Below are 26,710 nucleotides of genomic sequence, written 5' to 3'. Positions count from 1 at the left end.
GTAGAAGCATCGACTTTCAACAGCAGGGTTCCAAAAATGGCAGTATGGACTGTCTGTACCGTTCAAAGTCTCTGGTTTCCTTCATGTTCGGTGATACGCTTAGTTTACCTACAGGGTGGTTGTAACCTCCCCCTCACTTATCGACCTTAATGACAGTGAAAAATTAAACCGCGTGCACATAATAGAAATTTGGGAAAAGCAATTGTCACCGAAGTTAATCTGTTGGTAAAGAGGGAGGATGGGTTACATCTAAATGAAAGGAAAACTGCAAATGAAATTGGTGGAAATTAATTTTGAGAAAAGGGTAAAGTTAATAAAGAAAGTAAATGTGCGGTCGTTACGGTAACAATTAATTGGCGTTAATTAGATATTTGAGATTTGGGGAAAATTACGGTCGCCAGTCCTATGGACAACTACTATAATAACTGAAAATGAAAGATTAATGCACATATAATTAGCACTAAAAGCGTGGCAACTGAAGGTTGACACGTGTTGTCTGAAAAGTGAATGTTTGTTAGAAGTAATAAATTTCGCTACACTCTGACTTAATTTAGCAAAAGAATTAATAAAACCGGCAAATTGAAAGTTAATTTAGTGACTGAAATTAATAGTGAACTTTGTTTCTGCAGCACTACGAAATTCAATAAAATAAGGTTAGTCTTGGGCTACCTCAACAATCATTTCAAAAGCTACTTGATCCTGCGCAATTTAGAAATAAGAGATTTAACTTTGAACTTGAATTAAATGATTCTGAACAATTAACAATAGTAAAATTTAGTACGTACCAAGCTGAGCTGCAGTCACAGGTAAGCTAAAATATGGTAACAAAATTCGCACTCTTAATTTCTGCTCGTGTAATCTAAATATTGTAGCCAGCTATGAATATTTTAACTGAACTTCGAAATTAAAGCAGTGAAATTGAATGCTATTACTTTAACGCTAGGTGTATGAATTTCAACGACACTCGGGTTCATTCCAGAAAAGAAAGGGACCCTGCTTGGTAATGCAATTGGGATAATGAGCAACAAAGGTTCATGCTAAGTTGCTGTATTTTTGTGATACAACAGTTTGTAAAGCTGAGGTCTGCCATATAGTTCTAAAACTTTACGTGCTTTCAGTCTTCCTTGTTGGTTGATTGAAGGTTTGCAGTCGTCGATCGGGGAGGTGGCGACAGTCACTCATTGTAGGCCGTCGCTGTTGCAGAAGCTGGATGTTGGCGCGCCTTCTTCTCGACACGGTCACCAGGTGAAACGGGCTCTTGCTGTGCACCAGCTGATGCTTCCCGTCCGCGACACCGTGTCAGAAACTATCATAGCAATTACATGCTGCCAAACCCCGAAAGCGCAGCAACTCGCGGGAGCGTCACACAACACACCTGCTCCGCCGCCCTATATATATATATATATATATATATATATATATATATATATATATATATATATATATATATAAAATTAGTAAAACAATTACAATATATAAAGACACAGAAATGTCATGTCTTCAAGTAACAAAATAAGGAAAAAATATATAGTACAATAGATGGAAATAGGAGGAAATCGTACGGCGTCGATCACTGTCCACTAACACGGCAGCAGCCTGCACTTCTTCTTCAGAGACGCTAGGACGACCTGCCCGATGCATGTCTGCCACATTTTGCCGACCTTGAAGGCTTTTACCCAACGTGCCACTGTTCTATACGACAATGCCGATCCCCCGCACGCCTCTTGAAGACCAGACAACACTGTCCTTCGGTACGACCTCTGGCACATTCAATCTTGACCCAACTCCGTTTTTCCTGTTTCCAAAACTTAGTGACACCGTTAAGTTAGACCGCTCGCTCACGAGTGACTGCGTTTCCCTCGATTGTGCGCACGCCGGTGACGTGGAACGGGCGAGTCCATTTGCTCGTAGTTAAGGTGGGTATGCCAACGACGTGTGCTATCAGCGACAGTAGTAGATTCCAGTGCATAGTGTCTCCACAACAGTGTTGCCACTATTTAAGTTCCAACCTACGTACTAACCACTGCGCAATCTCGCTAGATCGAACTCCAGATAGGCAGAGTCTGGTTGTCTTGTGGACAGTGTGGATTGGCTGCACAGTGTAGTGTCTGAGCTTTCGGTGCGTTTCTCATTACATATCCAATTCACGTCTCACGACAAGTGAGCCATGCAGGAGAAGAGGCGCAGTTCAACCATTTAGAAGGAGCGAGGTGGCAAGTACAGTCTATAGAAAGTCTAATTTGGAAGTGTTATGTTGACAGACAGAAAAATTTTGAGCTGCTAATGACTCACCGTGTGCATCAGGAGGGCGACGGAAAAAGAGCATCTAGGAGGCGCAGAGATCAACCTTCAATGGAATGTATCTATTACACTTTACAAAATGGATATTATTGACATTCAAGAAATGTTCAAAATAAATCATTAACTTGCACCGTGAACACTGAATGAAAAATGGAACGTCACAGTGATCACGAAGGTTCGCACCGTCAAGATCGAAGGCTTGGAAGTTACAAACCGTGTAGGACGTCACCTAGGTATCCGCTCTGAAAGCGGGCATATAATCATATTGGTGTAAGGAGGTGATAAGAGCTGATGGAAAGTCGAGCATACCGTGAAACTGGCTATCCTTCAAGGCGTAGCTGCAGATAGGCGATAGTATGCACGGTAAAAACAAGCAACCACAGGCTGAATTTTACAGTGGTTCTAGGTAGTATGAACTGCACCGTCACACACTTTTCAGGAGGGATAGTTTGCTCTTAAGCAACATGATCTTCATACGCAGACCAGGAATCAAGCAAAAGCAAGTCATTTCGACCAGCTATTGGCCAAAAACAGCGCTCATACCGCAGCTGTAGTTCTCTTACGCTCATTTTCACACTCTTGTTTGCTGTGACGTAAGTATTTCCTACTGCCCTTGCAAGATCACGCACATGAGAAACAATCGGATGGCGCAAAGCACCATCAACATCTCCCAGCGCAATAAATAACTTTCAGCCAATTTAAGATGCAGCTTAACGTTCGACATAATTGTATACGAATGCGCCATAGCATTGATGTTAATTGATCTCGATACAATTCTCTTGGTAGTTTTATTTCCAAGGTCCCTTTCATATGCATTTCCTCTTGAAATCCCGATTGGTCGGAGTTAAATAGAAATTAATTACTGAACGATGGGATAAATTTGTTTATCTCATCTACAGATTTTTGGGTCCAATCAGCAGTTTGCTGTGCATCGTCAAGTTGAGGCTGTGTTTGAAATTTCGTTATCTTACACTTTCCAATCCTGTCGCACTGTTTGAAGTTATGCAAACATCCACTGTTTCCCTCGAAAATCACTTTAATCTATGTAGCGAGCAATTTGATGTGCATAACGTAGTAGGTAACTGTCGTGCGTACCATGTCAATTATCGCGAATATCCTTGAAACGCGCGAACACCACTTTTTGCAACAATTGCGCCTCCATCCCCCTTGAATATCAGTTGTTTTTCTTATGCACAACAAGGTATCAGTGCTGCAGACTTATTCGAAATCTGTTTACAGTTTTTTTTAATACTATGCTGCTGATGAGCTTCCGTGTAAGTAATTATGTTTAGTGCCCGCTTCCTGTACAATGACTGTCATGTTCTACGTTTCACTGCAGACGTGATTTGTCGCTCCCTGTCCAAAAGGGATGGTCAACTACGTGGTTCGAGACCTGTTGCAGTATCACTTTCACTTATTACGCACGTATCGTCCTCATTGTACTCCTCATGTACATTGTCCGCACACTCGAGCACCACACATTCCACTAACTACTCCACGAAGATGACGTGCTACAGTCGCGAAATTGAACCGACAGGAAGAAGATGCTGTGATGTCCAAATGATTAGCTTTTCAGAGCATTCACACAAGGTTGGCGCCGGTGGCGACACCTACAACGTGCTGACATGAGGAAAGTTTCAAACCGATTTCTCAACCACAAACAGCAGTTGGCCGGCGTTGCCTCGTGAAAATTTGTTATGATGCCTCGTGTACGGAGGAGAAATGCGTACCATCACGTTTCCGACTTTGATAAAGGTCGGATTGTAGCCTTTCGCGATTGCGGTTTATCGTAGCGCGACACTGCTGCTCGCGTTGGTCGAGATCCAATGACTGTTAGCAGAATATGGAATCGGTGGGTTCAGGAGGGTAATACGGAACACCGTGCTGGATCCCAACGGCCTGGTATCACTAGCAGTCGAGATGACAGGCATCTTATCCGCATGGCACTAATGGATCGTGCAGCCACGTCTCGATCCCTGAGTCAACAGATGGGGACTTTTGCAAGACAACAACCATCTGCACGAACACTTCGACGACGTTTGCAGCAGCATGAACTATCAACTCGGAGAACATGGCTGCGGTTACCCTTGACGGTGCATCACAGACAGGAGCGCCTGCGATGGTGTACTCAACGACGAACCTGAGTGCACGAATGGCAAAACGTCAATTTTTCGGATGAATCCAGGTTCTGTTTACATCATCATGATGGTCGCATGTTTGGCGACATCGCGGTGAACGCACATTGGGAGCGCGTATTCGTCATCGCCACCCGGCGTGATGGTGTGGGGTGCCATTGGTTACACGTCTCGGTCACCTCTCGTTCGCATTGACAGCACTTTGAACAGTGGACGTTACATTTAAGATGTGTTACGAGCCTTGGCTCTACCCTTCATTCGATCAATGAGAAACCCTACATTTCAGCAGGACAATGCACGACCGCATGTTGCAGGTCCTGTACGGGCCTTTCTGGATACAGAAAATGTTCGACTGCTGCCCTGGCCAGCACAATCTCCAGATCTCTCACCAATTGAAAACGTCTGGTCAATGGTGGCGGAGCAACTGGCTCGTCACAAGACACCAGTCACTACTCTTGATGAACTGTGGTATCGTGTTGAGCCGCATGGGCAGCTGTACCTGTACACGCCATCCAAGCTCTGTTTGACTCAATGCCTAGGCGTATCAAGCCCGTTATTACGGCCAGAGGTGGTTGTTCTGGGTACTGTTTTCTCAGGATCTATGCACCAAAATTGCGTGAAAATGTAATCACAGGTGAGTTCTAGTATAATATATTTGTCCAATGCATATCCGTTTATCATCTGCATTTCTTCTTGGTGTAGCAATTTTAATGGCCAGTAGTGTATTTCATGTGCCACTCTGCGAAATTGCTTGGGTCCCTTTCTGACCAAATGTCAACTTCGGCACTTGTTGCTGTAGATATAATGCAGTGTTTGTTTGGTTATCGTTGCCATGGCTCTGCTTTGATTCAGAACCACTAGCGATGTAGCGTAGTTCAACTACGCTCATGCCATGCTCACCATTTGATACCTCTAATACCATCCCCTGTAGCCATTGCCATTAGCAATCAACATTTTGGCTGCATGGTAGACAAAGTATGGGGCGTCGAATGCCGTAAACATCATTGGCCTTTTGCGACGTCGCACACAAGGGGTTCGTTGTGAGAGTTGGATTTGCCAGCGGGCAGTATTGTACACCTGGTGACGCACTCTGTTTATCTGTGACGACAGGTGGTGAACTCTGGAGAATCGGCGACGTTCAACTGCTCGGTGTCGGGCTCCCCCGTGGCCAGCGTGGAGTGGCTGCACAACGCGGAGCCGCTGGCCGCCGGCCGCGCGCACCTTTTGTCGCCGCTGGTTCTGCACGTGGCCGCCGCGACGCGCGCGCATCGCGGCGTCTACCAGTGCGTGGCCCACGGCGAGGCTGACAGCGCGCAGGCGTCGGCGGAGCTCAGGCTCGGAGGTCAGTCGCGCGACTGTGCCGCGTCCAGCTGTGTCGCACTCACCGGTTAGGACGGTATTACACTATCGAATTTCTTTGTCAAATATCTTTGCCAAAAATCTTTGTCAAAGATATTTATAGTGTAATAGGAACTTTGTCAAATGTCGTCCAATATTTGATCAAATCTAGGGCCTCGCTGTAGATTTGATCAAAGAAGTCGCTTGTCTTCTGTTCACTGCAATGTGACATGTTACCACATGGAGCGCTAGCATCGCTGCAGCGTTCTGTCGTCTGTAGTCTTTTTATAAACATTGCCGGTAAATACATTTGGTCTGTGCCGACAACTACAAAATTGATAGAGATGTATGAAGCTGATGAGGCGCTTTACAACGTGAAGCACCCTGAATACAAAAACAGATTAAGAAGATTGAAGACCTGACCTGACCTGACCTAACCTAACCTAACCTGTCCTAACATAACATAACCCTCTCCTGTAGCAACGAATCGGAGTGTGACAGTGAGCCTGTCTTCTGCAGATGTAGCAGTTCTTAAGTGAATATTGTGCTTTGCGATATGAGGATACACTTCACTGAGCACATACAGAAATGTATGCTCGTCCATTCTTAAGTAATTGCTGTACGACTTGACGTCTTCCACTATAAGCTCACGTAACAAGTTTTGTTGAATGCTTTTATCGTGTCGTCGTAAAACCCACGGCTTCACCCAGATTAGATTAGTTTTTCGTTCCATACATCCGTGCTGAGGAGATCCTCGTGGATGTGGAACATGTCAATTTTTTTAAAGCTGAAATAACAATACTAATAGTATGAATATATACAATACATCATTTGTTTCTATTTAAAAATTCGTCAATGGAGTAGAAGGAGTTGGCCACTAGTAAGTCTTTCAGGCTCCTTCTAAAGTGATCTTTATTTGTAACTAAATTTTTTATGTTTGCTGGCAAATTATTGAAGATGAGTGTTCCTGAGTAGTGGACCCCTTTTTGAACTAAAGTAAGTGCTTTTAAGTCCTTGTGCAGATCATTTTTGTTCCTGGTATTGTATGTATGAACTGAGCTGTTGGAAAAATAGATATATTATTTAGGACAAATTTCATTAAGGAGTAAATATACTGAGAAGCAGTGGTTAGTATACCCAGTTCTTTTAAGAGGTTTCTGCAGAACGTCCGTGAATTTACTCCACAAATAATACGTATTACACGCTTTTGGACTCTGAAAACTTTTGTTTGACTTGAAGAGTTACACCAAAATATTATACCATATGACATTATGGAATGAAAGTAGGCAAAGTATGCAAGGTTTTTCATTTTTATGTCGCCTATGTCTGCTAACTCTCGAATTGCAATACAGATTTGTTAAGGCGTTTTTGCAGATCTGTGGTGTTCTCCCTTATTATCAAGTTGTAATCCCAAGAATTTAAGACTGGCAACCTCGTATGTATGGTTCCTTTTTTTCCCCACTTCCGCATGGGCACACAATGCAATTGCGGTACGTGCAACTGCTGCGGTTAATAACAAGTTGGTGTCGTCAGCCATCTTGAACTTTGACGAAAAATTTGATGACAGTGTAATACCCCTTCTAGCGCTACGTCAAAGATCTATTGTCAAATATATTTGACGGAATATTTGATCACATCTTTGATCAAATCTTTGACAAAGAAATTTGATAGTGTGATACCGGCCTTACTCTTCATCTCACAAGCCGCAGGGGCGTTATTTACAGATACTGAATAATTCCTCCAAAGACGGATATCATCTCAAACTGAGCGCCGGCGATCATGGCGGCATTTTTACTAAAGTTATTTTCAGTTATTCATCACACACTCACTTTATTATGGTTACCCGTTCCGCTAGTACCCAATCATCAGATCTAGTATTGAAAATTTAACTGAAATTACGGTTATCGACTGCATTACAACAAGCGTAATAAACAAACTGTCTACAGAATGAAATTTTCACTCTGCAGTGGAGTGTGCTGTGGCGTTCGCTGTGTTATTCAGTGGTTTGGTATTTAACTAATTTGTACATGAAAATGATAGTCTTGTTTTATTATATTGAGTGTCCGGCCCCGGTAGCTGAGTGGTCAGCGTGACGGATTGTCAATCCTAAGGTCCTGGGTTCGATTCCCGGCTGGGTCGGAGATTTTCTCCGCCCAGGGATTGGGTGTTGTGTTGTCCTAATCATCATTGTTTCATCCCCATCGACGCTCAGGTCGCCGAAGTGGCGTCAAATCGGAAGACTTGCACCAGGCGAACGGTCTACCCGACGGGAGGCCCCTGCCACACGACATTTCATTTTATTACATTGAGTAATTACTAAATAATTTTTTCTCCCGGCTAAAGATTTGGCCAAGTTGCTAAAGACCTCCAAGTTAACGTCGTTTTAAAGTGTTGTCTGTAAGTTGTGTAAGTGTGACTAAATCACAGTTCATACAACAGATTCTATACAACTATTGATTAAGATGGAAGCAGTTATCTTCAGCAAAATGATCATTAAAACCACCGAATATCAGGCGCGCACAACACTGACGTATGTTACCTGAAACAATATTCTTCGGAACTCTTGCGTAATTAATTTCGGCTCCATACATCAGCTAGAAAAGTTTGTTATAAGGATCGTGCTATGAGCACTGTTTCTAAAGAAACAATCTAATTCGAATTATTTTCATTAAAATGAGTTCGGGACCGCCGGTGCATATTTATTTTTACACATTTGTATTACCTTCGGCATTTATGTCTGCAGAGTTGCGTAATTTGAATTTGCCGCTGAGATAATTGTTAAGATGGCGGCAGACAATTGATAGAGACTTTCTATTGTTAGAGCAAATAGGATAAGTATTTAAAACGCTTATTAAACTTTACTTTCGTATTGTGCAGTATTTAAACTTCATCAAGCAAACATTTGATTTGTTTCTAAGGAAAACACAGACAAAAACGCGATACAAATCGCTATCATCAATGGCTGCGCTGCTTGCAGCGGAAAGAAATAATTAACACAGATAATGCTTATTGAGTGAGGAATTAAAATTACAAATAATTATTCACTCATATTTATAATAATAATGAACTCAATTCTCAAGTAATAATTAACAAATAATTACAATTTCTTAACAGACCTCAGTTCGATATGCGTCCGCAACCTACAAAAGCCAACCAACAAAAGGTCAAAAACAAAGAAAGATAAACGCAGATCATAAAAGGAATTTACAATTATCATTATCTTTGTATGATACACATCGATATGTCCGATTACATCATAGAATATTATATAAATAATATTTATCATCGTTTTCACTATTTTCCAAATGTCGAATAGATAATGTTTATAACTGTTACAGGCATAATTTCCTCTCGTCGCACTGTAGCTAAAATTTATATCGTGGATGTTACAGTGCGCTGATATGAAACTTCCTGGCAGACTAAAACTGTGTGCCGGGCCGAGACTCAAATTCGGGACCTTTACCTTTCGCAGGCAAGTGTTCTTCCAGGAGAAGAGGAACTGACGGAATTAAAGCTGTGAGGCCGGGGCGTGAGTCGTGCTTGGGTAGCTCAGCTGGTAGAGCACTTGCCCGCGAAAGGCAGAGGTCCCGAGTTCGAGTCTCGGTCCGGCACACAGTTTTAGTCTGTCAGGAAGTTTCAACAACTGTTTGTTGGCTTGTTGCTACAATTCTTCGGTAGACGTTTGTTTAACGATTTTTCTGACGTTTCGCCAGCAAGACCGGCTGACACTGTCAAAGCCTCACCCTCCACCAACGGAGGGTGAAGCTTTGACGGTGCCAACCACTCGTGCTGGAGAAACGTCAGAAAAATCATCGAACAACTTCGGCAGAAGAACTCGAGAAACAAGCCAACAGGCAATTTGTCAACAAGTGGCCGCGAAAGCCTTAACAAACATAATAAACTACAACTTATAGGTCTAAGGCGTTGCAGTCATGGACTGTGCAGCTGGTCCCGGCGAAGGTTCGAGTCCTCCCTCGGGCATTGGTGTGTGCGTTTGTCCTTAGGATAATTTACGTTAAGTAGTGTGTAAGCTTAGGGACTGATGACCTTAGCAGTTAAGTCCCATAAGATTTCACACACATTTTTACAACTTATATTTAATTAACCTCTAGAATGAAGTAGATATAACGTGGAAACGTATTTATTTGAACAAGTTTTCTTGCATGTCCGTCCTCCGCAGAAAGGATAGAAATATTTGTTTTGTAAATAAAACCAGCTGTTCTTGCTGCAACTGTAATTTGTTCCTGCCAGACGCGTTTCGCCTTTCTTCTTACTCTAAGGCATCTTCAGTGTGATCTTGAACTATACCGGTACAGTTTTGTTTTGATATGTGTTATTTTTAGGTTATCAAATCGTTCACGTCTCGTTTCTTTAGGTCAGGGTCGGGCAGGAATCCTGCACATGTGCGGTGCCCTTGCACGCGTGCAGTTAACAGGTGTTCCGCGTGCACACAGGGGCAAGCTGGCCACCCGCTTATCTCCCATCCCCACCATACCTTCTGTCCGCTCCTTCGTCTGTAATGCGTTTTGTTTCCTAGCTTGCTTTATTGAGTGAATGAATAAGGTTAGTAGGAGTGCTTGAAAGAAATCATCGTTTGAAAGAGTACCTATTACCTACGATACGTTTTATTTAATTATCACAGGTGGAGTTTACAATACGTTTAATATCTGTAACAAAATTTCTGCATACAGACAAACACAAACAGTTACGTAAATTTTCATCACTGATGTTTGCTCTTAACCGAGACTTATTAATTCAGCAAATGGTTTTCCAGCTCTCGCTATATTAAGCGCAGTCTTATAACTTGCACATACCGCTGGGCTATTATTGTTGTCGTCCTAAAAACTTGAAAACAGTGCTCCATAAAATGTTAAATCAGTTAGATGAGAGACATGACGAGAGAAAGTCGCAGATCTCTCGTGACAACAGCAACTACGACAAATTCAAATGGCTCTGAGCACTATGGGACTTAACTGCTGTGGTCATCAGTCCCCTAGAACTTAGAACTACTTAAACCTAACTAACCTAAGGACATCACACACATCCATGCCCGAGGCAGGATTCGAACCTGCGACCATAGCGGTCGCGCGGTTCCTGACTGTAGTGCCTAGAACCGCTCGGCCACTCCGGCCGGCCAACTACGACAGATTCATCTGGTATCGTCAGATCGGTCTTCTTAAGCTCAGTCAATTCCCCATCCGCTCAGAATCCGACAATAAATTGTACTCGTCCTTGTGAAATTTATTATAATGGCCTTCAATACTTAACTTCCGTTGACCAGCGAGAATATTGCCACATATTAAACATTTCGAATTTTCACGTTTTTGCACAAAGAAAAAATGATTCTCCCATTGCTTTTTAAAAGATAGCAAATCTCCACTTCTCCGTTTTTTGAACTACAACGTTCACTACATAGTGCTCGCTTCGCATCAACGTCCGCAGCTTAGCCTGGCACTACACTGCCGCAACCTGCCGGCTGTCGCCACAGCCCCGCTCGACGACTGCACGCGAGCAGCGCACGTGCAGCGCTGTGCGCTCATGAGCCGCGTGCAACGTTTGCCCGCCCCTGCTTTAAGTGGTTCAAAAAAATGGCTCTGAGCACTATGGGACTTAACATCTATGGTCATCAGTCCCCTAGAACTTAGAACTACTTAAACCTAACTAACCTAAGGACATCACACAACACCCAGTCATCACGAGGCAGAGAAAATCCCTGACCCCGCCGGGAATCGAACCCGGGCGCGGGAAGCGAGGACGCTACCGCACGACCACGAGCTGCGGACTCTTTAAGTAAATAAGTAATTACTTACAGTTCATTCGCATCTGCGTTTCCTCTCATCTGGTGTGGAGGGCGCACTACGGATTCATTTCCGAAACATTAGTATATTTTTGTATAACGAATTTTTTCTTTCACACTGTTCACCATGTTTATGCTTATTTTTATGGTGCGTTGTTACTCATATCCCACTAATTATAGATATTTGATAGAAAATCGTGCTTTTAAAGACGTAAATATTGTGAGTTCGTGTTTCCACCTTTTTGGCAACATGCAGGTAAACAAACCTAACAAGGGGAAACACATAATTAGATCAAAATATTTACATCTTTAAAAAAACATTTTTCGAAAAAATAGCTGTAACTAATGGAAAAAGAGTAACGATGCACCATAAAAATAAGTATAGACGTGGTGATAAATGTGAAGGGAAAAATTCGTAGTATAAAAATATGCTTATGTTTCGGAAATGAAGTGGTCGTGCTGCGTCTAGTCCAGATGAGAGGAAACACAGATGCTAACAAACTGTAGGTAATTACTTATTTACCTAAAAAACGGTACGCGAACGGTTTGACAAGCTAAAAGTAACACATATCAAAACAAAACTGTGTCGTTCTAGATCCCACCGAAAGTGCCTTAAAAAAAAAGGCGAAATGTGTCTGGGAGAAATAAATTACAGTTGCAGCAAAAACAAGCGCTTTTATTTACAAAACAAGTATTTTTTTGGCCCAGTGCTTAATACAAAACGTATTTCCTCGTTACTTTTTTTTGTACGGCGCTGTATTGCGTCTGATTTTTCTGTTAGGGATATCATTAGTCAGGTGTACGTAATGATAATGTTGCAAGTTGAGGCAAGTTGTGTCAGTATTACTGCACTGTATGCGATTCTGGATCACTGCTTTCCACCAACGCCTAATTATAATTATCCTGGCGGCGTGGCGGCTGCGTCAGTTCTACGGAAAGCTAGCGCCGTTGAATTTCCCCCATTCGAATCTCCTCTTCAGCGAAAACGGATGTACACGTCGCGATTTAAAAGTGCTGCAGACGGACGCTATTGGCGCCTTTGTATCATTACAAATAGACGAGGTAGGTGGCGTGCTTCTAGCGACTGGTGTAGGCCTACCTATAATCCTACATATTTTTTGTTCATTATACAAAAAGTAGATGTTTCACGAAATCAGAATACGTTACAAATATAGTAAAACCAATATAAATAAAAGATACACCACCAATAATGGGAGAACTTCTACAAAAATGCAAGGAGTTTCATGAACACTAATTGAATTTTCTAGACACGTCAAGGTGAATCAGTTACAGACGTCGACTCGCCTTGAAAGCAAGTGGAGAGCTGAGGCAAATGGTGCACATGAAAGTGTGAAATTTTTTGTGGAAAACTTCAAGAAACTTGCCAGTGCTCTTTCTGATATTTTGTTTGCTCTTTTGTTTTGTAACAATTTTCTAAGGCACGAAATTTCAAATCCTTCATTTTCTTCAACTCCTATTTTTCAATACAAAGCTAATACACCATGCACTCGTGGTTGGGGGTGGGGTAACCATTGTAATGGCGCAGTGAGGGGAGGAAAGGAGAGAGCGAGGGGGAGCTATACTTGACTGAACACAGTCATCCACTCTTAACTCGATTTTCTATAGTGTTCAACCATATGCATCTGTCTCTGGACATCCTTGTCTACAGAGTAATGTTCGTTGGGACTGGCCATGCAAATGCTGTTATGCCTGTTTTGCAATATGTTTTTATAACAGGGATCATAAAAAAATAGTCACTGGGATTCCGGTGCATTTAGGACATATAGTACACCTACTATGATCTTTCATGGAAAGTTTTGAAACAAAAATTAATTTTACAAATTAAAATAGAAAAACTGACCTGCAAAACTGCAGATATCAGGCTGACCACCAAATAATTACAAGAAATAATTCATACAATTCTGTGCACCGCACACAATTTCGCGTATGCAGTGCAAGTCACGAAAAGTTTCTGCTGTGATTCTCAAGTGCCAAGATATGGCCTGATCAGAATACCGCAACTTTCACCATTATCACGTGAAATCATTTTGATAGTCATATGCTATATTGCTGTATATATACAAATATTATCTCAATTTGCGTGTTTTCATCACCAGCAACCGATGAGAAGCAGTGGTGTACATTTCCTGTTTGCAAGATCATCCACTAATGTCATTCATTAAAACACAGCCTCTCTGGACTGTGTCATGGGGCGAGGATATGTCGCAATATCAGATAAGAACATTAATCTAATCATGTTTGCTAGTGCGATTTGACAACTGTGGACTATGTGCCTGTAAAAAAAGTTTAACCTCCTACTATTATCTTTACCTGTCATCACTGACAAACTCTACCCCCATTTTGCTTGCATTCTCTATAATGACCAACAGCAAACAGTTACACTTAAAACACAATACTCACACTTCTCAAAGAAATTGTGCGGCAAGTGGATGTGAATGAAGAAACCTCTCCTATACATGCAGCTGAATCCCGAGGAATTACCAACCATCATTACCATAAGATCTCTACGTAGTTTATTTCTCGATGAAGTAATATTTTATTCTGATGTCCAGTCAAGATAGCGCAAATTCACGAATAGCTAGTTTCAGACATTGCTCATCATCAGCAGAGGGTGCTGTGTGAGAGCACAAGAGCAAGTGAGCACCCTAACTTTGCACACCTTGCCGATTTATTGGCTATTTTTCTTTGGATGCTGTTAACATGGACGCTCCAACATATAAGATACAGCTATTAAATCTATCGCGCTACTGCTCCTACGCGAAACTTGGCATCAGGGTCACGAGCACATCATCAGTTGTGCACAATTTAAAGAGCATGTGCGCATGTGCAACTCGCGTGACGTAATCCCCTTACGGGCCAAATGCATATGGAGTCGATCAACAACGTGCATTCGACCAGCAACGTTCACGGTTCACGATGTGAGCCGTTGCCACTCAACTAGAAGTTTACGTCCACGCCTCTCTGTTCAGTCGGCATAAACTCTGCTTGATGATAACATACTCCTCGGATTTGTAAATTCACTCACTATATACTGTGGTAAAATTAGAACGGAGTCAGTATATGTTAGAGTTGAACTGACGGTAAATCTATTTGTGGGTTTCTGAGTTAGTTATTGTATACTAAGTTATGAATTTTATCATACAATAATCCATTTGAGGCGCTGAGAATCATAAGGGCGTAAAGCACATCACCATCAGTTGAAAGATTGTTCCTAGTATTCACATTTCTCAAACCTGTTGATCTTATAGTGAGTCAGGTTTATCTCTGCTGTAGGCTCACGTCATATTTATGAAAATTCACAAAAAGCTGTATCACTTGTTTATTTGATATTCATGTCCATGTGGGATTGACGGCGGTGTGCTTCAGGCTCTTCTGGATGTCAGTGTCTCATTTGCATTCTAGTCGTGATTATGTCGGTAGACACCACTACTTCAGTTTAATCATTTCCACAAACGGCACTTTGTGTTCGGAGTTGGATGTTGAGTTTGCGGGAATCGGCTTTCGTGTGCAGTATAAATATGAACTACGTTGAATCTATTTTAAATGGCAACAGAAAAGTAAAGCCGTGAGGACGGCTCGTGAGTCGCGCTTGGGTAGCTCAGAGCACTTGACCGTGAAACGCAAAGTCCCAAGTTGAAGTTCGGTCCGGTACACAGCTTTCATCTGACAGAAAATTCCATGTCAGAGCACCCTGCACTGCAGAGTGAAAATCTCATTCTGGGAATAGAAAAGTAAATTATCAGGAAAAGTTAGCGCAAAGGGACCAGGGCCTCCGGGAACAGATCCTTTGAATGAATGAAGGAGTCACGAAATCTAAGAAGTGTGACTACAAGCGAACATTAAATAAGGAAGTGTAAACTTAGCACAAGTTGTTGTGTGGGAGCAGCGTAAGAATATCAGTTTTCAGCCTGGAAGTAAATTTGCGAACTAATACATCTGTTAAGGATCTTTTACACCAGTCAGAGAAAACACGAAAACACGAAAACTAAAATGCGAAATTGAGAGTTGCAGAAGCTTACATATTATTTCGTTGTTGCCCTGAAGTGTACTCAATTGTGGACAAAACAACAAAATTGCACAAAAACAATTCGTTCTTTTATCAGATAAGTTATGCATCATATTATTATTACTATTGTTATTATTACCGTTGTTGTTATTGTTGGCAGTGGTTGCAGTAGTATAAACTTGTTGATAAGCATAACTGTTATGCTATTAATTACACACTCTCAAATTAATCTGAATCTAAAAATTTGTGAATACCCAGAATCTATACTCACGAGGGATCGGCTGGTAGGACATGTTGTGAGGCATCAAGGGATCACCAATTTACTATTGGAGGGCAGCGTGGAGGGTAAGAATCGTGCAGGGAGACCAAGAGGTGAATACACTAAGCAGATTCAGAAGGATGAAGGATGCAGTACATACTGGGAGATGAAGCAGCTTGCGCAGGATAGAGTAGCATGGAGAGCTGCATCAAACCGGTCTCAGGACTGAAGACCACAACTACAACAACATACTCACGAGTCACCGCTGCTCATTATCAAGACATCTTGATCCGAATCATCTGGTATGAAGTATCTTCTCACAGTTACAGCTCACAGAAGTTGAAATGAGCCCTCGTCTGTTGCCACCTACATCTTACGTAATGTGCAATTGTGATCACACACTTCGTATTAGATAGTTAGTGTGAAGACGAACTGATGATGACCAGCATCTGGAATTTGTCACTTGGGATGGATGAAAAAGTATTTTTAATGTTAATAATGTCTTCTAGAAAATGTGGTAAATGTTGTCCATCTAAGTAAAGGGCTGCCTTATATCCCGTATGCGATTTACTTCTTTTTATTTCCGTAGCATCCTCAGTGGAAATAATTATGAAAAATCCGCCTCGATTGCACAAACTACCTGCTGTTTACCTAGGTTTCAGTGTGGGTAACCACGCCTTCTTCAGAACAAATATAAAACAGCTTGCCTAAATAGGCATAGTCAAAGGCTATTATTGACTTGGTACATATGTATCGTGTATTTGTAAAAAACTTTTATGGGGTCTTGCCGCTGTAGGTGTTGATTTTAGCCTTTGATTATGCCTATTTAGGCAAGCTGTTTTATATTTGCTCTGAAGAAGGCGTGGTTACCCACACTGAAACCTAGGTAAACACCAGATAGTTTGTGCAATCGAGGCGGATTTTTCATAATTATTTCGATACTTATGATTGCTGACACGCTGCTGTATGCCAGTGAGGACGCTTCAAAAATAAAAAGAAGCGAAATGCATATGGCATAAAAACAAACAGCCTTTTATTTACTTACTTGCATAGATCGGCTACATCTCCAAGAAGATATTAATAATAAGAAGAGTAATAATAATAATAATAATAATAATAATAGAGAACTAACTAAGTAACGGCAGAAAACATAAAAGTGACTTGTAATAATTCTTAAAAAACTTTTTCTATCGATCATCACAGTGAATTTGCGCCCGTTTTTTGTTCTAGATGACGTATTAGTCAGACTTTATTGTACGATAATAATTCCGCTGTTGTTAGCTCCCGCCCTCTCGGTCCACGCCATCTCCGAGCACTGTGTAGCGGTGAGCTGGTGAGCGCGACACTAGCGCCACATTCATCACACGCCGGAAGCGGAAGCTAGACGGCCCCGGCAGCCATGCATAATGCAGGGCTGCCAACAGCGCCAGCGGAGGGAATGGACGCCGCGAGGCACACCCTGCAACACCACGTACGGCTGCCCTGCAGGGGCGCGAAGACCGCCGGCCGTTCGGCTGAATGGCTGAGTGTGCAGTGGCCTCCCTTTGTTTCTCAATGCCCTTTTGCCCAGCCCTGTTGGACTGCTGAATTCGTAAAACATTAGACGGTCTGACTCATAACCAGCTGTGGTCACAGAAGGGCCACACCGGGAATAGCAGGGAGGGAAAAACGAACTTCTAAGTGAAAAGATTAAAGTTTCAAGACATGCAGAGGAGACCCCTGGGCTTCTGTGAATGTTGGCTTTACTGCTGTACACAGAAAACTCCGCAAACAATAGAGAAGTATGTATAAAGCAACTCCATAGAAACATTACTGCATGTGCCTGTTTAGTTGCCAACAAGATGCTGATCCCCAGGAGCATGAAAAAAAAAAGGGGGGGGGGCACCATCAACCCTAGCTCTCACAGAAAGGAAAAAAAATAGAAAAATAGAATTGTCAGGTGTTTTCCTTTCAACAAAATAATTTAAAAGTTTGTATTGTGCATATTTTTAACAGGGTTGGAACTGTAACTTTCTTTTGGTTACTTAAAATCATCTAAAATACTAAAACTGCTCCATACCCCAGGTCTAGCTCCTGCCCCAAAAACTATGCTATGGAACCCTTGGATGCCAACACTGTAAAACTACAAGAAAAAGTGGAAAATATAACAGCACTGTTTTAATTTTATATACTGTATGCCGTATGTTAATTACAGCCAGATACCTGCATCTCATACATGTGGCACATGTATGAGATATCATATTTGACCAGCTTCACCTCCAAAATAGTAAGCATCGTTCCTATTATGGAGAACAGGAGCTTTTTAAATATGATGTTACAGAAAAATGCTGAAAATTATTTTGTAGGTAGGAGTAAAAACGACAAGGTCCTGAATAGAAATGAGGAGAAAAGTCTTTTCTACCACAATTTCATTCTATTAAATTAGATTAGATTTACTTTCATTCCAATTTCTCCATAGTGAGCAGGTCCTCCAGGATGTAGAACATGTCAGAAAAACAACAATACATGACAAATATTTACAACTAAAACCAATAAGGTAATGTACCTTCCACTGGTCCCAAGTTGAATGATTGTCATTTCCTTTTATTGAACACTATACGATAGGATCATTTTACAACATTCATTTACTAAGAGCGCATTAATGCACTGAAGTTAAAATTTTAAAAAATGTTTTTTTTATAAGGTAATAAACATGCAATGAAACTACTATAATACTTATTTACAATGAACACATTACTGCACAGAAATGGTGCAGGGACACCACACAATGTGTGACCCCGCACCCGACATAAGCAGCCGTTCCAACACCAAATTAACCCTCCTGACAGAAGATTTCAAATGAGGTCGGTCATGGGGCCCAAGAACAGATACAAACTCAACACTAGTATGCTTCGATGCAGATGCAATCTTTGCCATGTGAGACTCTATACTGTACCCGGGACCTCTGACAGCACTATTACCTGGCCCATCCTCTATAACCTCGGTGTCTTCCTTAGTGAAATCTTTGCAAAGTGAACCTAAATCCTCTGTCACCTGCTCCAGACCAGTACTAGGTTTAAAAAAATTAGTGACCTGGTAGTCCGATCCTAGTTCATCCTGCAAAAGTTGGCCAACACCTCTTCTGTAGGATCTACCTGACAGCAACACTTCCTTTCTCTTTACTGACTTCGCTACATTCCTACTTATCAGTTTGCTGCTGAAAGTTTGTTGTGAACTGTCTACACCTGCAACTGATCTAGGCGCACCAGCGTCTAACTGAAGCAACAGGTCAAATCTATTTTCCACATTCACCACGAAGCTGTCAGACATAGTTCTAGGCCTGTTCCTCCTGTTGCCTGTTGAAACTTCCCACCTCTCTTTACCCTTCTCCCTCTTTAACCTGTCAAAATATCCCCTGGCATTCTCTGATTCAGCCTGAATGGCGGCAATTTTCCCCTCCTGTTCTAGTATCTTCCTATCTCTACTACAAATCCTACAAAACCACTGATGAGTCTCATTTACTTCCCCTATTCCCACGTCACTACAGCCACCCTCATGGAAAAAACTACAGCACGCATCACACCAAAGCCCCGACCTAACAATCCTACGGCAACTCAAACACTTTTCACTCATCATTATTTCTTAATGTCGCAATCAGTGTTGGTGCAATTGAAAATTGTGTTTGCATTAGACAGAAAATATAAAGTACGCCCATAAGACAAAAAGTTCAAAAGTATAGAACGTACCTGTACCACAATCACACCTCAGCAGTGACAAGAACAGCAGAAGTATTGTACTCGGTAACACAGACTAGAAGGAAGGATAGGTATTTTGATGTGCTTCCCAGGATTACTGCTACCTCTTTCACATTGCAGAAACCAAGTCGTGCAGCTAACAAATTGGGGGAATTAAACAATGCAAGGTTGTGTTTTGTGGGTTGTATCGCCTGTGAAATACGTTTTTGCCTCTTCGTTTGTAATAGTCTTGCAACGCAAAAGAACAGTGTGATTTGTGACTAGATCCTTAGTTGCGTGCGTAACGTCGTATTTCCTGCCGTTTAACCAGCGTGCGTAGGTCCAACGCTGGTTTGTGCGGTGGTACTGCACCGCCGCTTAGAATCATTTTCACCACCATCATTTATTTGTACGGAAAGGGAAGGAGAGGTGGTGGCGCAATTTTTATGATCGCCAGCCAATGTCTTTGATGAAATGCCGGACCTGTCCACGGTCCATTACGGACTGAGGGCACGTAACGCTGTTGATGGCGGTCTGTCCCTCGCAGGCAGGCGTGAACTCTACGGCCCCCTTCTACATCTACATCTACACTCCGCAAGCCATCCAACGGTGTGTGGCGGAGGGCACTTTACGTGCCACTGTCATTAGCTCCCTCTCCTGTTCCAGTCGCGTATGGTTCGCGGGAAGAACGACTGCCGGAAAGCCTCCGTGCGCTCTCGAATCTCTCTGATTTTACATTCGTCATCTCCTCGGGAGGTATAAGTAGGGGGAAGCAATATATTCGATACCTCATCCAGAAACGCACCCTCTCGAACCCTGACAGCAAGCTACACCGCGATGCAGGGCGCCTCTCTTGCAGAGTCTGCCACTTGAGTTTGCTAAACATCTCCGTAACGCTATCACGCTTACCAAATAACCCTGTGACGAAAAGCGCCGCTCTTCTTTGAATCTTCTCTATCTCCTCTGTCAACCCGACCTGGTACGGATCCCACACTCATAAGCAATACTCAAATATAGGTTGAACGAGTGTTTTGTAAGCCACCTCCTTCTACATTTTCTAAGCACTCTCCCAATGAATCTCAACCTGGTACCCGCCTTACCAACAATTAATTTTATATGATCATTCCACTTCAAATCGTTCCGCACGCATACTCCCAGATATTTTACAGAAGTAACTGATACTAATGTTTGTTCCGCTATCATATAATCATACAATAAAGGATCCTTCTTTCTATGTATTCGCAATACATTACATTTGTGTATGTTAAGGGTCAGTTGCCACTCACTGCACCAAGTGCCTATCCGCTGCAGATCTTCCTGCATTTCGCTGCAATTTTCTAATGCTGCAACTTCTCTGTATACTACAGCATCATCCGCGAAAAGCCGCATGGAACTTCCGACACTATCTACTTGCTGCTATTTGCGAGGTTCAGGCTACATACTGGCACAGAGTTTCACCATCTCCCTTCTCTGATCGTTTTACGACTCAAACATGACACAATGTACAGACCCATTCCAGTCACATACGCTCAAAAGATAGCTTAAGACTCGACCACACACAATGAGTGTAGAGGCTGTTGTGTGCGGAGGAAGAGAGCCCCTTTTAGGTGGCTGCTCCTATACCTATGGGTCTCCCAGCTATAGCGTCGCACGACCCTTTCTCTCTGTAGATCAGTTGACTTTCAGTGCTTTAGCGAGACTGCAGCGCGTGCCTATCTGCCGGCAGACACGGTGCCGGAGCTGCAGTCGACTTTCATCGAGCAGGCGCTGAGCCCGGGACCCCCCGTGTCGCTGCGCTGCTCGGCCGCCGGCAGCCCGCCCCCGCAGTTCACCTGGAGGCTCGACGGGCAGGCGCTCACCGCCGCCAGGCTGGGCCACAGGTGAGCGCGAGCGAGCGGGCGCCGCCGGCAGGCGGAGCGGCTGCTCCACTGGGCACGCGCCCGGGTGGAGCCTGTCGTAGCGAGATTTGTCGTGATTGGGTTGGTATGTTTTCCACAATGCACATTAAGTACACACACAGTTTACTATCACGGTTTTACGTGAAGCTTTCCGTAGTATTACCAATAATATAGATTGTACTCATATCATATACTCGTAATAGCTTAAGCTTCTGCGGCTAGAGTCAGTTCACATAAGTTTCCTGGATACCGCACCGTATCATATTCAACTATCGATGTAGAAAACTGACGTTTCGCTCAATGTCACAAAGGCCTTTCCTAGGCCTGTGCAAGACCAGAAGAAGGCCAAACAAGGCCACTGTAACCGTGTTTTAAACGTCGGTTTTACCCAATATGTGGTAGAAAATAAGAAAAATTTTACTTTACTCATGAGATACTTGTCGTATATAGGGTTGTAACAGATACAAGCCGTGTTTTTTTTTTTTTTAAGTAAGTACCGTTTTGAAATTTAAAAAAAAATGTGCTAAGATATCTCAATAAATTTATTTTTACATGAAAGCCTGTACCTTAATTTACGCACTGACGTCATTACAGTCTGATTCTTCCTTGTTTACGTTGTGTACTGAGTGTTTAAGATGCCTCCAATAATCCCCGACAACTGTGAAGTACGGGCTGTTATAAGATTCCGGCCGTCTTGCCTTTCAATTTCGGCACATTTGTTGGATAAATTTTGATAAAATTTCACCACCGGCATTTATAAACGCTACTATACTGTTGCTTTCAAACATTTTCGAATTCCTTCAAAAATGTGTACCAATTCATTTAAAAAATCCGTCCACGCTTCGGTATCCCAGTTGATACCAGAGCTAAAAGTACTAATAAATCACATGCTCCTCTGCGTATTATCACTCATCCAAAAACCGTCGTTACGGTATCTTAACCTGTTCAGCCAATCCACGGTGGGCCAAAAGCCATAAAGAGGTTACATGTCTGAATAACTTTATATTTATCGTTAGTTTCCATTTTGGTTTATTGAACAAAGCTGAATTTTTCCATGGTAATTCTCCTACCCTTACTCTGTCAGATTCTGAAACAAAGGAAAGGAGAAAATACAAAATAAGCTATTGACAGTTATAATCCCTTCATGACTTACACATTCTGCTTGTTTTCTGAGGGTACGCCCCGATACCCCATATCGGCACCTCTGACGAAACAAAATCAGAACTGCAGATTTTAAGATGCAAGATTGAACTATATTTTTTACCAGTACAAATGTAGTATTCACATTCGTAAAATGCTCAGAAAAGAGTTAAAAGTAATGTCTTATGAAGTCGACATTTCAGAAATAACCCCCAGAAGGTCACAGTCCAAGCAAATGAAGCCCTGTGTGTGTGTGTGTGTGTGTGTGTGTGTGTGTGTGTGTGTGTGTGTGTGTGTGTGTGTTTCGGTCAGGCTCAGAAGTGATTTGTTGTATGTGGGTGTTAGTCGATCAATCCATAACACCTTCAACAGCCTCCTGCAGCAAATCATTTCAGAGACATCTAATCTGTCATTCTCACGTTATGCAGAGTTATGCTCCAAAAATAGATTTTCCTTGACATTTCTCTGGTGCGACCACCCTAAGAGTGGACTTTATTAACAACGACGAGCGAGACTTCACTGCTCTGTACATTATTTGCTCATAGTACACCGTATGGTGGTGCAGAACGATCGTAGATGCAAGTTAAAAAGTCATGCTACTTCTTAACGTTTCTCTCTGTAGTAGATCACAGTAAACAGTTGGGAATATTAACGTACCATAGGAACTTTGGCCAACATACATGTGAATCAGCGGCGGCTGGTGGTTACCGTACTGAGGAAGTAACTATGGTACCAAAGCTCTCTAAAACGTTTACAGGCTGTACCGGCCTTCCTTTCCGTATTCAACTAATAAATAATACGAAAAGCGACATGCAAGGTAAGATCTGCAGGCAGCCGCACGTTATGACAACAAAGCGTATTAAAGATGATGCGTTTGGAGAGCTCTTTAAGGCGGTATACGTTAACTTCGCTGGATGCGTAATGTTTTCTTTGTGTTCTAATTTCCGAATTGATTTAATGTTTTCCGTGTATGGCGCGTCGACCATAGGTGATACTGTTCAATCCGCAGCGTTACGAGTTTGCGCGGCGAAATATTCACGTTCCGAGACGTTACGTGTCCTTTGTACCTAGTAGCTGACGGAAGCAAACCGAACAGTCCCCGTGTTGTTCCTTTTCGAATTTATATTTGCATGTTACGAAAATATGCAGTTTAAGTGATGGGCAGCATTAGGGTTCTCTCCAAACCGCGTCATTTTTAGTATGGTTTGTTGTGCTAAAGTGTAGGGAAATGTGACGTCGATGGTTAAACATTTTTCCGTAATGGTACACCGCTCCGTTGATATTATGTATTTACCCTCGCCTGGACTTGTATTGTGTTTGTTCTTGATTTATGTTTGGATCGGGTTTGATAGCACCAAGTTCCTTCACTTTAACCTTAAGCTCACGATCCAAATTTTTGCCTCATAAACTGCACACTGTACTCATATTCTGTCGTTTCCAGGCTCGCGGCATGCTAGAGCTATTCACAGCAAAATAAAACACACAAGAACCCAGGCACAACACACGCATAAAAAGAAACCTGCTTAAAAGCAAACGCTGTCAGAAAGCAAGGAAACTCTGAACAACAAAAGGTAACGGGACGTTTTTGGTACGCTCTTTTTCTGTAATCGTTTTGAAATCCTCGCTAGATGATGCCACGTATATTACGATACTGTAGAGCTGTCTAGCAAGAAATGTGTAAACAGAGATTGTCTTTCCTACAGCGGATAGAATTTCCACTGACAGAAACAAAAAGCTATTATATTCATTACTATCAAAATGTTAACGACGCGTCGAAGCCCACTAGAGAACGTGCAGAGCCAGGGCTTCGATAACGAAGGTTCAGCCACTCTGTTGATACCCTTCCGTTCTAAGCCCCGAAATTTGATAATCGTCTGGAGGTTGGTAGGATACCCCCGTGCTAAACGAACTGATCCTTGGGAGGCCCATAAGTGCTGTACTCCGTAGAAGCCACGCTTTCGAACCTCTGCTAAATGGAGGTAACCAGGATTTCAAGGTGCATCCTTACGACTAGCCACTATCTGTTCGAAAAACATCACTCGACTAGCCACTATCTGTTCGAATAACATCACTCGATATCAACAGTTCGAGAAAAATTATAAGTATTTAAATCCATGTGCGAAATATTAGAAATACTTCTGGTATTTTAATTCTATAATCCTTAACTGATAAGTGTATTTTGCCGGCCGCGGTGGCTGTGCGTTTCTAGGCGCTCCAGTTCGGAGCCGCGCTGCTGCTACGGTCGCAGGTTCGAATCCTGCCTCGGGCATGGGTGTCTGTGATGTTCTTAGGTTAGTTAGATTTAATTAGTTCTAAGTTCTAGGGGACTGATGACCACAGCAGTTGAGTCCCATAGTACTCAGAGCCATTTGAACCATTTTTGATAAGTGTATTTTAATATATATTTTCGGGCGGCTTTGTCTCAAGAGCCTTTAAGTACGACCTACGCCTTAAGTGTATTTTAATATATATTTTCGGGCGGCTTTGTCTCAAGAGCCTTTAAGTACGACCTACGCCTTATGTGGACCAAAGAGCTCGATCAGGTAGTACGGCTTCTGAGAAATCAACTGAATGATAATTAACATCACCACTAATGCAAATCACCGTGAAATTGTGAAATTCATAGCAGTGACAATGGACGTACATTCAAAAACTTGTCTGATTATGAGACAGCAGACAAACGAATGGAAGAACTGTAGCTCAAGCTGTTTCAGTTTAGTTATTTAATTCTGATGAATTTAAATTTTCACTTGAATCCTACGACACACTCAGATGGTGCGACCGAAAGCTGCTCTCGAAAGATGAAAAGCTGTTCTCGAAAGATGAAAACGCCAGCCCATGTCAGTGTTCAGCTTACAACCTTAACCCCCCAATCCCCAGCCAAGTCAATTTTTCGTATCCGTTACTTTAGTAATGTACTGAGCTCATTTACAGAACAGAATAGGTACTCAACAGCAACAAACAAATGCAGTGGTATTTTCATATCGTAAACAACATCTCATTGGTAACAGAGTAATGCTGAGTCAGTTTTTCAGGTTATCAGATGGGAAGATGCGGTGCACAAAATGGACCTGACATCAACTGATAGTATGTGTAGTGTTATGAAACAAAGTGTGTATAGTGTGTGCGGTTACTGGCAGTGAGAAAAGAATGAAAAACGTAGCATTAGCCTTCGATTATTATTAACTACACTCCCGGAAATGGAAAAAAGAACACATTGACACCGGTGTGTCAGACCCACCATACTTGCTCCGGACACTGCGAGAGGGCTGTACAAGCAATGATCACACGCACGGCACAGCGGACACACCAGGAACCGCGGTGTTAGCCGTCGAATGGCGCTAGCTGCGCAGCATTTGTGCACCGCCGCCGTCAGTGTCAGCCAGTTTGCCGTGGCATACGGAGCTCCATCGCAGTCTTTAACACTGGTAGCATGCCGCGACAGCGTGGACGTGAACCGTATGTGCAGTTGACGGACTTTGAGCGAGGGCGTATAGTGGGCATGCGGGAGGCCGGGTGGACGTACCGCCGAATTGCTCAACACGTGGGGCGTGAGGTCTCCACAGTACATCGATGTTGTCGCCAGTGGTCGGCGGAAGGTGCACGTGCCCGTCGACCTGGGACCGGACCGCAGCGACGCACGGATGCACGCCAAGACCGTAGGATCCTACGCAGTGCCGTAGGGGACCGCACCGCCACTTCCCAGCAAATTAGGGACACTGTTGCTCCTGGGGTATCGGCGAGGACCATTCGCAACCGTCTCCATGAAGCTGGGCTACGGTCCCGCACACCGTTAGGCCGTCTTCCGCTCACGCCCCAACATCGGGCAGCCCGCCTCCAGTGGTGTCGCGACAGGCGTGAATGGAGGGACGAATGGAGACGTGTCGTCTTCAGCGTTGAGAGTCGCTTCTGCCTTGGTGCCAATGATGGTCGTATGCGTGTTTGGCGCCGTGCAGGTGAGCGCCATAATCAGGACTGCATACGACCGAGGCACACAGGGCCAACACCCGGCATCATGGTGTGGGGAGCGATCTCCTACACTGGCCGTACACCACTGGTGATCGTCGAGGGGACACTGAATAGTGCACGGTACATCCAAACC

The 26,710-nt window shown here is 43.0% G+C and overlaps 1 protein-coding gene across 1 annotated transcript in view; it reads left to right on the top strand.

Annotated features, from left to right (window-relative positions):
• Positions 1-26,710, top strand: part of LOC126251767 (Down syndrome cell adhesion molecule-like protein Dscam2) — a gene marked incomplete at its 5' end in the record, with an annotated part of 377,821 nt that overhangs the window by 168,616 nt on the left and 182,495 nt on the right. The window contains 2 exons of the mRNA XM_049952392.1: positions 5,547-5,778; positions 21,297-21,450. Of these exons, the coding sequence (XP_049808349.1) occupies positions 5,547-5,778; positions 21,297-21,450 (386 nt within the window). The remainder of the gene's footprint in view (positions 1-5,546; positions 5,779-21,296; positions 21,451-26,710) is intronic.

The sequence above is a fragment of the Schistocerca nitens genome, chromosome 1 (genome assembly GCF_023898315.1).
Source record: "Schistocerca nitens isolate TAMUIC-IGC-003100 chromosome 1, iqSchNite1.1, whole genome shotgun sequence".
NCBI classification, from domain to species: domain Eukaryota; kingdom Metazoa; phylum Arthropoda; class Insecta; order Orthoptera; family Acrididae; genus Schistocerca; species Schistocerca nitens.
The sequence above is the reverse complement of the archived record's forward strand: the minus strand, read 5'-3'. Positions and strand labels throughout refer to the sequence as shown.